General features: G+C 55.4%; 1 protein-coding gene across 1 annotated transcript in view; it reads right to left on the reverse strand.

Annotated features, from left to right (window-relative positions):
* The window catches only part of LOC103211442 (glutathione hydrolase 1 proenzyme), a 16204-nt gene that overhangs the window by 1116 nt on the left and 3299 nt on the right, over window positions 1–11789 (reverse strand). Inside the window, exons 2-9 of the mRNA XM_042783212.1 lie at window positions 11540–11670; window positions 11319–11405; window positions 6484–6676; window positions 6072–6229; window positions 4142–4291; window positions 3678–3814; window positions 937–939; window positions 228–415 (exon numbers count right to left, since the gene is read on the reverse strand). Coding sequence (XP_042639146.1) covers window positions 228–415; window positions 937–939; window positions 3678–3814; window positions 4142–4291; window positions 6072–6229; window positions 6484–6676; window positions 11319–11405; window positions 11540–11670 — 1047 coding nt within the window. The remainder of the gene's footprint in view (window positions 1–227; window positions 416–936; window positions 940–3677; window positions 3815–4141; window positions 4292–6071; window positions 6230–6483; window positions 6677–11318; window positions 11406–11539; window positions 11671–11789) is intronic.

An 11789-nucleotide genomic window follows, 5' to 3' on the forward strand; every position in this document is an offset into this window, starting at 1 on the left:
CCGGCAGCCCCACCCTGCCCGCCGGCCCCGCCCCCGCGGGCCTCACCAGCCCCCATCTCAGCTGGCCACGCCCAAAAGGGCCCCGCCCACCTCTGGGACGACCGGAAGACAGCTGCCAGCCCGCTTGCCCCACTTCCGCCCTTGGTACCCAAGCTCCCGCTCTCCCCTCTCCGCCCCGTCCCCTGCTACATCCCCCACCCCCGCCCGGGAGGCCCGGCAGCCCCTACTAGAGGTTGATGGTGCTGGTGGCGGACACTGCGCTGCCGTCCTCGGAGACGACAGACAGGTGTGCGGTGCCCCCGTCGTTGGGAGTATAGAATTCGGGCTCGTAGTAGGAGACAGGGTACGTGGTGTCGTCGGAGATGCGCGCCCGGAGCTGGGCAGCGAAGAATTCTGAGGTCATGTTCTGGATAACCTGCGGAAACCCCAGAGGCGGCCTGAGGAGGTGGGAGGAGTCGGGGACGGGCACAGGGTCGTGCCAGCAGAAGGCCGGCGACCCTGGCTGTGACTGCAGCCCTCCAGCACGCTAAGGCCCTCGTGCCTCCCTGGGGCGGGCCGCGCCAGTCCAGCAGCCCTGAACGGCGGTCTGCCTCTCCTGCTTTCGGTCAGTCATTCTTTCACGCGGATATACGGAGCTTGTGCTGGGCTGGGCACCGGGGGCTCATCAGGGAGCAGATACGCAGGCCCCAGCCCTGATGAGGAAAGTACAAGAGCAGGCAAGGGTGCAGGGAGGATAGAGGGGGATCACGGAGGGCTTCTGGGAGGAGGTGATGTCTGCAAAGCGCACTGAATACGACCTGAAGGGTAAGTGCCTAGGTCCCCAGGCAGGCGGTGCTGGGCCTGTGAGTGACTGGCCAGGGAGGGAGAAGAGGCTGAGGACTGGTGTGGGCCAATCCTCTAGGGCCTCGCAGGCCAGTCAGGACCCAGAGCCACAACCTGCTTCAGGTAACCAGGTGAGAGCTGATGAGAGTGGAAACCTCAAAGCCACTCAGCCAAATCTGGCCGGTTTTTATACAGCCCTCAGACAAAAAAAAAAAAAAGCTTTCCCACCAGCCACTCCTCGGAAGGAAGGTTGGGCAATCCTACTTCCGTAGTGATACTGCCTGGGAAACCCAAGGAGGGGTCGCTATGAGTCGGGGCCGACTCGACGGCCCATAACAACAACAACAACATGTTTATAAAGGGCTGATTAAAAAAAAAAAAAAACTATTATGGTCCCTAAGCCCTAAGGCAATAGTAACCCAAGGTACCCCAAGGAAGGGGTCCTGGAGGTCTGCAAAAGATGTCCACGAAAGTTTGTGCACTTTCCTTAGAGCTCCTGATTATCCATAAAAGCAAAACCAAACCCACTGCCTTATAACGGATTACGATTCTGGGTAGAACTGCCCAAAAGATTTTCAAGGCTGTCAATCTTCAGGGAAACAAAACCCAAACCACATCCACTGCCCTGGAGTCCATTTTGACCCACAGCGCCCCTAGAGGACAGAGTGGAACTGCCCCAGAGGGCCTCCAAGGCTGTCAATCTTCAGGGAAATAAAGCCCAAGCCACACCCACTGCTATGGAGTCCATTCTGATTCACAGCAGCCCTAAAGGACAGAGTGTCTCATCTTTCTCCCTGATGGGTTTGAATTACTAACCTTTGGGTTAGCAGCAGAATGTTTTAACCGCTGCACCACCACATTATCCCAGGATGTGGATATTCTGCAAGGGAACAGCTCTGGGTCGCAAAGCAGTATCCCCAGAGCAGTCAACTGCGAAGTGTGAGCCTTTTTGATCCTGGACCGAATGGCTAGGCCCCTGGGGACTGTCTGCCTGGGCTTGAGGTATGCTTTCAGACCCCGTGGGGATGCACGAATCTTAGTTTCTTAGAGACACAGCCTGGGGGGTGACAGCTATGACTCCTGCCAAGTAGTTCAGAGAAGGAGATGGTGGAGGTGGGGAGAGAACGGTAGAGTGGCAGTGTTCACAATGATGACCCTAAGGAGCCCTGGGTGGCACAAAAGGTTAAGCATCTGGCCACTAACCAAAAGGCTGGCAGTTCAAACCCACTCAGAGAGTTTGGGAGAACGGCCACAGGCACTGGAAGCCCCATGGAACTCAGCTATACACTGACATGTGGGGTATCCAACCAGGCTTGGTTGGGTGACTCCCAGTGACGAGAACAGGGGTTGCAGTTGATGAAACACTGTCCAGTCCTGCGCCAGCCTCACGATCCCTGCTGTACCTGAGCCCATTGTTGCAGCCGCTGTGTCAGTCCATCTCGTTGAGGGCCTTCACCTTTTTAGCTGACCAAGCGTGACATCCTTCTCCAGGGAATGGTCCTTTCTGACAACATGACCAAAGTAGATGAGGCAAAGTGTGGCCACTCTCACTTGCAGAGAGCATTCCAGCTGCACTTCGTCCAGGGCCGATCTGTCTCTTCTGGTGGTCCTTGGCACTTTCAGCTTTCTTCACCTTCACCACCACGATTCAGAGGGATCATCTCCTCCCGGTCTTCCTTATTCATTGTCCAGCTCTCACATGCATATGAGGCGACTGAAAGCACATGGCTTGGGTTAGGGACACCTTAGTCTTCAAAGTGACATCTTTGCTGTTCAACACTTTAAATAGGTCTTTTGGAGCAGATTTGCCCTGTGCAATATGACATCCGATTTCTTGACTGCCGCTTCCATGGGGTGGGGACTCTGGTAGAGTAGTGCGTAAAGCATCACTCATCGGCAGGTGAGTTTTTGGTTTTGGTTTCCATGGGCGTTGATTGTGGATCCAAGGAAAATGAAATCCCTGATAACTTCAATCTTTTTTTTTTTTTTCCCCCATTTATGATGTTGCTTAGTAGTCCAGTTGTGAGGATTTTTGTTTTCTTTCCATTGGGGTGTAATCCACACTTAAGGGTGTAGTCTTTGATCTTCATCTGTAAGCGCTTCAAGTCATCCTCATGAAGTTGTATTGCTTGTGATTGAGTCTTCCTCCAATCCTGATGCCATGTTTTTCTTCATATAATCCAGCTTCTCGGATCATTTGCTCAGCATGCAGACTGAGTAAGTATGCTGAAAGGATACAACCCTGACACACTCCCTTTCTGGTTTTAAACCATGCAGTGTCCCCTTGTTCTGTTTGAACAATGGCCTCCTAGTCCATGTGCAGGTCCCTCATGAGCACAATTAAGTACTCTGGAATTCCCATGCTTGTCAATGTTATCCATAATTTGTTATGATCCACACAGTTGAATGCTTTTACATAGTCAAGAAAACACAAACATCTTTCTGGTGTTCTTTGCTTTCAGCCAAGGTCCATCTGACATCAGCAGTGATATCCCTCATTGCACGTCCTCTTCTGAATCCACACTGCATTTCTGGAAGCTCCCTGTCAATGTGTGACCATTCTCCTCATCACCAGCTTAAGGAAGCCACCCTGCAGGCTCCAAGGCTCTGTGTTCCCACTTCACTGACCAGAGAAGGTTCTTCAGGTCAGAGGGCCAGAGCAGAGGTGTGCTGAGAGCCGGTTGTGGTGTCTGTTTCCCCGGCCTCTCCACTCCTCCTGTAAGCCCTGTGGGGACAGCAGCTGGGATTCCAGGACCTCAGGTCACTGTCCCGTCCCTGGCACAGGGCAGGCCCACGTGAGACTCTGGCCAGCGAGTGTATCAATAAAGCCAGCCTGAGGCTGGGGTGCCCCTTACCTTAGTGACACTGACAAACTTGGGGTCCCCAAGCAGGGTCCTCTTGGCATAGGCGAAGCGGAAAGCCTCCACGATCCGGTGGTATGTCAAGCCCTTCTCCTCGGGGGTCTCCACACTTGCCCGGGAGAAGTTGTACCCTGGTCGGGCAGAGCAGACCCGTGTTGGCAGCCCTGGGGGCACCTCCCACTCCACCCTGCGTGCCTGGCAGCTCACGTCTCCCTCGGGGCCTCTGCTCACCTCAAGAACAGAAAGCTAAATGCTGTATGACCAGGACAGGGCAAGGCTACCAGGCCTCAGACTCCGGGTGGAGAAGGCGCCTCAGCCCTGGACCGCTGCATCTGCACATCGGCCCATGGGACACTGCCCTCACCTCCCACCTGGGCTCTGTTCTGCCCCCTGCAGGCACGCGTGCAATGGACAGAGGGGGCAGCATCCAGCCGTGCAGCAAACCCTTGGGAGCTCACCCTTTAGGATATTAAGGATGAGAGCCAGCACGGGCCCGCTGAGCGGGGCGCTGGGTGCGTAGAGCACAGCGTCCCCCAGGCTGATGTTCAGCGGTTGCTTGATCAGCTCGGCACGGTAGTTGTTGAGGTCCTTGGCCGTCACGATGCCTCCTGCACGGTGAGAGCCGTTCAGGTGGACCCAGGGGCAGGGGGCTATGCACCATGGGGGAGGGAAGGGGGCTGTGCTATGGGGAGGCCATGGGACCATCAAGCTGGGACCGGCCCACCCTCGAGGGAGCCCCTCTGTGCTTCCCCACCTCCCTGGCTACCCTCCCCGCCAGTCCTCCCTGCCGTCCCAATACTCCACTGCCACCCTCGGCCAGCTGCCTCTCATGACTCCTGGTCTCTTCTAAAAGGAAAATAAATACCTGCCCCCATCTCCCTGGCCTGCCTCTCCTCCTGGGGGTGGATGGCGAAAGGCTATTCGTCTTTGAAGGACTGGCTCCCGACACCTGGGAAATTTACACTGAGTAACATGCCAGTCAGGAGCTCTGGTGGCACAGTGCCTAAGGCATCTGACTGCCAACCAGAAGGCTGGCAGTTCAAACCCACCAGCCACTCCTCGGAAGGAAGGTTAGGCAGTCTACTTCCATAGAGATGCCGCCTCGGAAACCCAAAGAGGGGTGGCTATGAGTCACATCCAACTGGACAGCAGTGAGTTTGGTTTTGGAACATGCCAATCAGGAGCCCTGGTGGTGCAGAGGTTAAAGCACTCATCTGCGAGCTAAAGAGGGGGCAGCTGGAACCCACCAGGTGCTCTGCGGGAGAAAGATGAGGCAGTCTGCTTCTATAAATATTACAGCCATGGAAACCCTCTGGGGCAGTTCTACTCTGTCCTCCAGGGGTGCTGTGAATGAGAATCGACTACAGGGAGTGGGTGTGGTTTGGACTTTGCTTCTGTGAAGATTGACAGCCTTGGAGACCCTCTGGTGCAGTTCCACTCTGTCCTCTAGGGGCGCTGTGGGTCAGAATTGACCCCAGTGGTGGGTTTGGCTTTTGTTTAGCATGCTAATCACCACCTCCTCTAGGACATGATGACAAAAGTGTGCTTGAGAGAGACCATCAGAGCCCACCCATCAGGGACTCAGCCCCTCTGCCGCCTCCCCCCCACCCCTGTAGTGGGGAACTCTTTATCTTATCTACTTGGCTAGGCTGTGGCTCTCAGTAGTATGGCCAGACCCTACACTGGTTGGCTATCCTGTCATGTCCTGACATTACGTAATCACCCTCCCCTGATGTTATCTGATGCCAACAATCATTTAGTTGAAAGGGGTGTTTCCTTGGGGGTGTGGTCTACTCCATAACATAATTGGCTTGCTGGTGGAGCTCACTCCAGCAATCAATCCATCGTCAGTCAGTCAATCAATCACTCTCAATCAATCACTCTCTCTCTCAACCCTGCCCACTTCTCATCACCTGACCCATGGATCTTCGGACACAAGTCCACAGAAATCTCGTCAGAAATCTTCCCTGACCTACGGACTTTGTACCCACCTGCCCCACCATAGCCTGAGCTAATCCCTTAAGGCAAATCACTCTCCCCTGCCCTCCACCCCCACACACTGAGTCTCCCCTCTACAGAGCCCAGTCTGAGACATTCGCAAGCCCACGCCCAGCCCTGGATAAAGCCCACTCTCTCCAGGCCAAAGCCCGAGCACCCAGAATGCCACTCCTCTCTCTGCCTGGCAGGGCCCCACCATCTGCAGCTCAGGTGCCGCCTCCTCCAGGAAGCCTCCAGGAAGCCTCAGTCTCCTACCCACCTGTGTCCGCTCCCGGGGTTTCCCAGTTTTGACATAAGCAGGAGTTGTAGCCTCCCGCGGCCTTCCCCCAGGGCCCTGCCCAGCCCAGCCCCCGCTGCAGAGCCCCTCGCCCCGGCCCGTCGCCCACTCACCCGCGGCCTCGATGTCCCGGACAATCTGGGCCGTGAGGCTCCCGTTGTAGAAGGCCTGGGCGCCCTCTCGGGCCAGTGTCTCGTATGTGTGGGCCAGCTTGGGCATGACCACTCGTTCCCCCTCCTGTAGCACCTTCCCGTCCCGGCAAAACACCTCGCTGGGCAGAGGGCGCTCAGATGAGATGGGCTGGGGGGCACCGTCACCCTCCAGCCCCCCACCCCCAGGGAGACAAGGCCACAGAACGGTCCTTCCTGTGTGCAGGTGGGGCCTTGCCACTGGCGACATGCCCTTCTCGACAGTCCATCCCAGGCTGCCCATGTGCGATCGCGATGATGACACCTCTGTGCCCTGTGCTCACCACCAGCAAGACCTCCATTCCCCACCTGTGCCCCAGGCCACACACAGACGTACCACAGGGCAGGGTGGCGCTTGATGGCGTCCTGGCTTTGCTCTAGGGCTGCAGCCAGGCCCTTCCCCACTGGGAAGCCCTCCCGGGCCAGCTGGATGCTGGGCTGGAAGAGGCGGGCCCAGGGCAGCCGGCCGTGCCTCTGGTGAGCGAGCTCATAGCCTCGGACCTCTCCCGGAACCGCCACCGACAGCCCCCCTGTGGAGAGAGACCACGGCCCTGTGTACGGCGCCCCAGGCATCGTTAGCCGCCCCTCCAGGCCCAGCCAGCCCCATAGCGAGGGCTCCCCGTGTTCTTCCTGCCTCCTGGATCCCACCCCTGTCTTGTCCCCTCTCCATGCCTCAGTTTCCCCATCTGACCATAAGGTATTTTGTCCTCTGACCTCTTGAGGGACCATGATTCCTGGGGCCCACTCCTCACAGGGCCTCCCTGCCCCCAGAGCTCCCCTCTATCCAAAAAGTTGGCCCGGCCCCAGCGCCCCCAGTCCCACCCTGAGATACCCAGGGCATTTCCACTCCTTCCAGGGGTCATCCTGGACACTTCCCGCCCATGTCACACCCAACCATCCCAAACCCGTTTGCTTTTTATCTGCTGACTTGTGGGCAGCGCTCTGGAACGTGGGGCGGGGCCCCCTTTCTCAACCTGCCATTAAAAAAACCCAAAAAATTCATTGCCATTGAGGTGGTCTGACTCATAGTGACCCCTCCTTGGGTTTCCAAGGAGATGGTATTTCTACGGAAGTAGACTGCCCAACCTTCCTTTCCAGAAGTGGCTGGTAGGTTTGAACCGCCAGCCTTCTGGTGAGCAGTCAAATGCCTTAGGCACTACACCACCAGAGCTTCAACCTGCCCTAGTGAAGAAAAATACCCAGGCAAGCCTGCTGCCGTCCAGTCTGTTGTGGGGTTGCCATGGGGTTTGCTTGTTCTGTTTTTTGTTTTGTTTTGATTTTTGACTTTTCACTGTGTTTTAGGTGAAAGCTTACAAGGCACATTGGTTTTCCGTTCAAGAGTTCAGACACATTTTGTTTCACGACACTGACTGCAATCCCCCCGATGCAACAGCTCTCTTCCCACTCCCTCCTTGTGTTTCTTGTTTCCCCGCGTCCTTCTTTCCTGCCCCTTCCTGCCTTCTGGGCCTCACCTCTGGCACATGCTGCCCTTTGGATCTCCTGAGGCTGGTTATTCTAAGGAGAGCATACCTCCCTGGTGTTACTGTTCACCTTACAGGCCTGTCATGTGGCTGAAAGTTGAGCCCCGTGGGTGAATTCAGTTCCAGGCCTGAAGGGTGACTAAGGGCCACAGTCTTGGGGGTTCCGCCAGTGTCTACCAGGCCATTGAGCCTGGTCCTTTGTATGATTTTGAGAGGCTTTTCCTGGCTGGAATACTCACAGGAGCAGATTACGAGGCCGTTTTCTGCAGTATTACTGGGTAGGTTCAAACTGCCAAACTGCCAACCTTCAGGTTAGCAGCTGATCACAAACCACCCAGGGGATTCACTAAGCAAAGAACCAGAACCCATTGCCATTGATCTGACCCACAGCGCCCCTAGAGGACAGAGTGGAACTGCACCACAGGGTCTCTAGGCTGTCAGTCTTCATGGAAGCAAAGCCCAAACCACACCGGCTGCCCTGGAGTCGATTCCACTCACAGCGCCCCTAGAGGACAGAGTGGAACTGCCCACAGGGTCTCCAAGGCTGTCAATCTTCACAGAAGCAAAGCCCAAACCACACCCACTGCCTTGGAGTCCATTCTGACCCACAGCGCCCCTAGAGGACAGAGTGGAACTGCCCCATAGGGTTTCCAAGGCTATGCATCTTTCTGGAAGCAGAGTGCCTCATCTTTCTCCCGTGCAGTGGCTGACGGGTTAGAACCATGACCCTTTTGGTTAGCAGCCAAATGCCTTAGCCACTGTGCCGCCAGAGTGCATCTAAATAGGGAGGAGAGTCCTGAATTCCCCAGGCAGCAGAGGGGAGGCCAGTGGCCACCAGGGAGCACTGCTCAAAACAGACCAGTGGGGTTGAGGGACGAAATGGATGGGAAGGGGTGGGTGCTGATCATTGCTGGTCTAATCACAAGCCTCTGGCTGCAGGCTCCGCCCCACAGGCGGGGCCTGGGTCATCCCTGTGCATAAGCTGGGTGTTAGCCCCACCCCTCCTTCCTACCACCCTCTTCCTTCTCCTCTCAGTTGACATGCGTCAAGAGCCCAACCTCCCCAGCTCAGACACACCAGGGCCACGACCTTAGTCACATGGAAGTCGGGGTTTCCCCACTCACTTCCCGGACCACACCCTCTGACTCCATGTCCCCCTCCCTGTGCAATGGCTGCAGCCTCCTGGCTCCCAGCAGACCCTGCCCTTCCCCCTGCCCCCACCCCTGCCTCAAGGCTTTTGTCCCTAGCCCTTGTCACTGCCTGGTGGTCCTCTCTTCCCCACCTGGAATTCAGGGATTCTGTCTGCTTTGTTTGGTGCCCCGGCTTAGGGAACAGCCCCCCAACACTGAAATATCCTATAAGCTTTAGTTTAGTAAATAAATCTCAAGATCTCAGAATTCTTGTGCTGTGAGTGGTGTCACGTTCCACACACTCCAGGTGTGTGGGGAGGCCTCACTCATAGCAACTGGGGCAGAGCCTGCAGCTAGGGGATCAAGCCCCTGTGGCCGGTGCCCCTGCCCCTTCCCCTCCATCCTCTTACTCCCCCACCCAGATGGTGCCCCTTGGCGGCCATCACGTTCCCCTTGCAGCCTGGGGAGTTTGGGACCTTCGTCTCCGATTAGGGAGCCCTGGTGGGTGCAAACAGTTAACACTCTCCCTGCTAACCCGGAAGTTGGAAATCCAGGCCACTGGACATAGCTCGGAGGAAAGGCCTGGGAATCAGCCCTGTAGAGGCTGTGATGCACTGTCCCACCCTGACCTGCCCAGGGTCACCAGGAGTCAGGTCAACTCCCAAGTCACCGCTGGTCTCTTCTTTCTCCCAAACTCTAGAGAACAAACCCTCAAGTAAGCAAAGGAACAGATGGATGAATGGGATGCCTGTTGAAAATGCAGACTCTGGCAATGGGGGTCTGAAAAGCTTGCAAGCAGCCACCTAGATGCAATGATGGGTCTCTCCTCATCCAGAGCAAAGAAGAATGAAGAAAACCAAAGATGCATGGGAACAATTAGTCCAAGGGCCTAGTGGACCATGCAACCCTCAGCCTAAGTGACTATGAGACCAGAAGAACTAGGTGGTGTTACCACTGTCAACCACTCAGAGGGGGATCAGTGCAGGAGACCCTGGATAGAGTAGGGGAACAAAGTGGAACAAAACTCAAAATCATTAAAAAAAAAAAAAAGACCAGGTTTTCTGGTCTGAGAGAGCCTGGTGAGACCCCCCAAGACTATGGCCCCTGGTTCCCCTTCAGGTCTGGAACTGAACTCACTCCCATGGCTTCCAGCCAAACAACAGACAGGCACATGGGGTGAACATTTACATCAGGTAGATATGCTCCTTGGAGGGATCAGTCATGGGGGAACAGAAGGGCAGTGTTTGCACAGGGAGACAGCTCAGGGGGTGGGAGCGCATGGGAGGGAAGGACACAGGGAAGAGGTAACTACAGGGAGGAAGTGGGAAGAGACCTGTTACATTGTGGGGAATGGCAGTCAATGTCAAAAAAATGTGTTATGAACTGCTGTATGGAAAATGAGTTTGCTCTGTAAACTTTCACCCAAATCACAATAATTTTTTTTAATGTAGGCTCTGGGTCTAGACAGCCTGGGTTCAATCCCAGCTTTGCCACCTCCCAGCCAATTTATATGACCCCTCTGGGCCCCAGTGTGCCCACCTATAAAATGGAAATCTTCTCTCTGAGGGTGCAGGATGAATTCAAAGGGCTTGTTGGTGAGAAGCACTGAGCAGAGAACTAGCCTGGTGAACCCCTGGAATATGTGAGCGATAATAATATAATTATTCTCTCCTCCAGGGCTTCAGTGGTGTTCTGGTGACACAGTGCCTAAGACATCTGACCGCTAACCAGAATGTTGCAGTTTAAAACCACCAGCTGCTCCACAGAACGAAGACAGGGCAATCTACTTCTGTAAAGATTTACTGCCTCAGAAACCCAATGGGAGTTGCTGAGTCAGAATAAACTGGGTGGTAGTGGATTTTTTTTTTCCCCAGCGCTTCAAACCAGTTCTTCCTGGTTCACTCATGGCTGATAAAGCATTGGAATAGACCTGAATTTTTTTAAATATGGGTGAACTGAATGACAACTGGAATAAGAAAACTTACAGGTCAAGGCCCTGCTAGAAACTTAATCTCCCTCTTAGAAAACAACACAAGCATGTCTGTTGCACAGCTACCAAATCTCTTAACCAACAGAGTCAGAGACAACAGTGCCCGACATCACTGCTTGGAATGTGTGTCGCTGTCCACGGTCCTGACCATAACCAAGTCTCCCGCATCAAGCTCCTGCAAGGGCTCACTGCCCCTCTTCTGAGTCTCTGGTTCCAGAGTGCTGATGCATAATTTTTCCCATTCTGGTTATCATTCCAGTTAACCCACATTTTAAAAATTGGAGTCTGTTCCAATTTTGCTTCTTCACCCACAACAGAACCAGTTGGAAGCCCTGCTTTCATCACAGAGTGACTCTGGAGAGTCCTGAGAAGAGGAACAGAACCTCTGTCCCTCCCTTGCCCCCTGTGACAATGGCCTTGACCATTTATTGTGAGAGGGCGTTCTGAGGCCAGGAAGAAGGGCCAAGAAGGGGAACAATGGGTGGCAGCAGTGGCCAGAATTGCCCCTCAGGCACTGGGCAGGAGTGGGTCACATGGGTGAGCCTTGTGCCTGGCCTGGCCTGGCCCTTACCTTCCCGTGACTGTTCCGAGCTGTTGAACATGTGGGTGGAAGCCTGCGCGGGGGCCACCTCCCGGGCGTTAATGATCTCAGCTTTTTCTGGAAGGAGAGGCAGAGAGTAGGCACACGGACCCTCTGCCCATGTGGGCCCAGGGGGCAAGCCCCCGTCCAGCCCCAGGCCGACCACCCCCATGTCCCGTGTGCTCCCCGTGCCCTGCACCACAGGCACTCACTTGTGGTGCTGTTGTAGATAGTAAGGAACAGGCCGCCCCCGATGCCCATGCTGTGAGCATTCATGAGCCCCACGCACAGCAGGGCCGCAATGGCCGCGTCCACCGCCGAGCCGCCGTCCTGCAGGGTGTCCCTGCATGAAGAGGTGGTGAGAACCTGCAGGCCACCTCCCACACATCCCCTGCTGCCCACCTGCCCAAAGAAAGGCCCCAAGAGAAGCCCACAGGAATTCCTTTTTTTTTTTTTTTTTTT

The sequence above is a fragment of the Orycteropus afer genome, unplaced genomic scaffold, assembly GCF_000298275.1.
Source record: "Orycteropus afer afer isolate SDZICR_OR568_19922 unplaced genomic scaffold, OryAfe1.0 scaffold00744, whole genome shotgun sequence".
In the NCBI taxonomy this organism is placed as follows: domain Eukaryota; kingdom Metazoa; phylum Chordata; class Mammalia; order Tubulidentata; family Orycteropodidae; genus Orycteropus; species Orycteropus afer.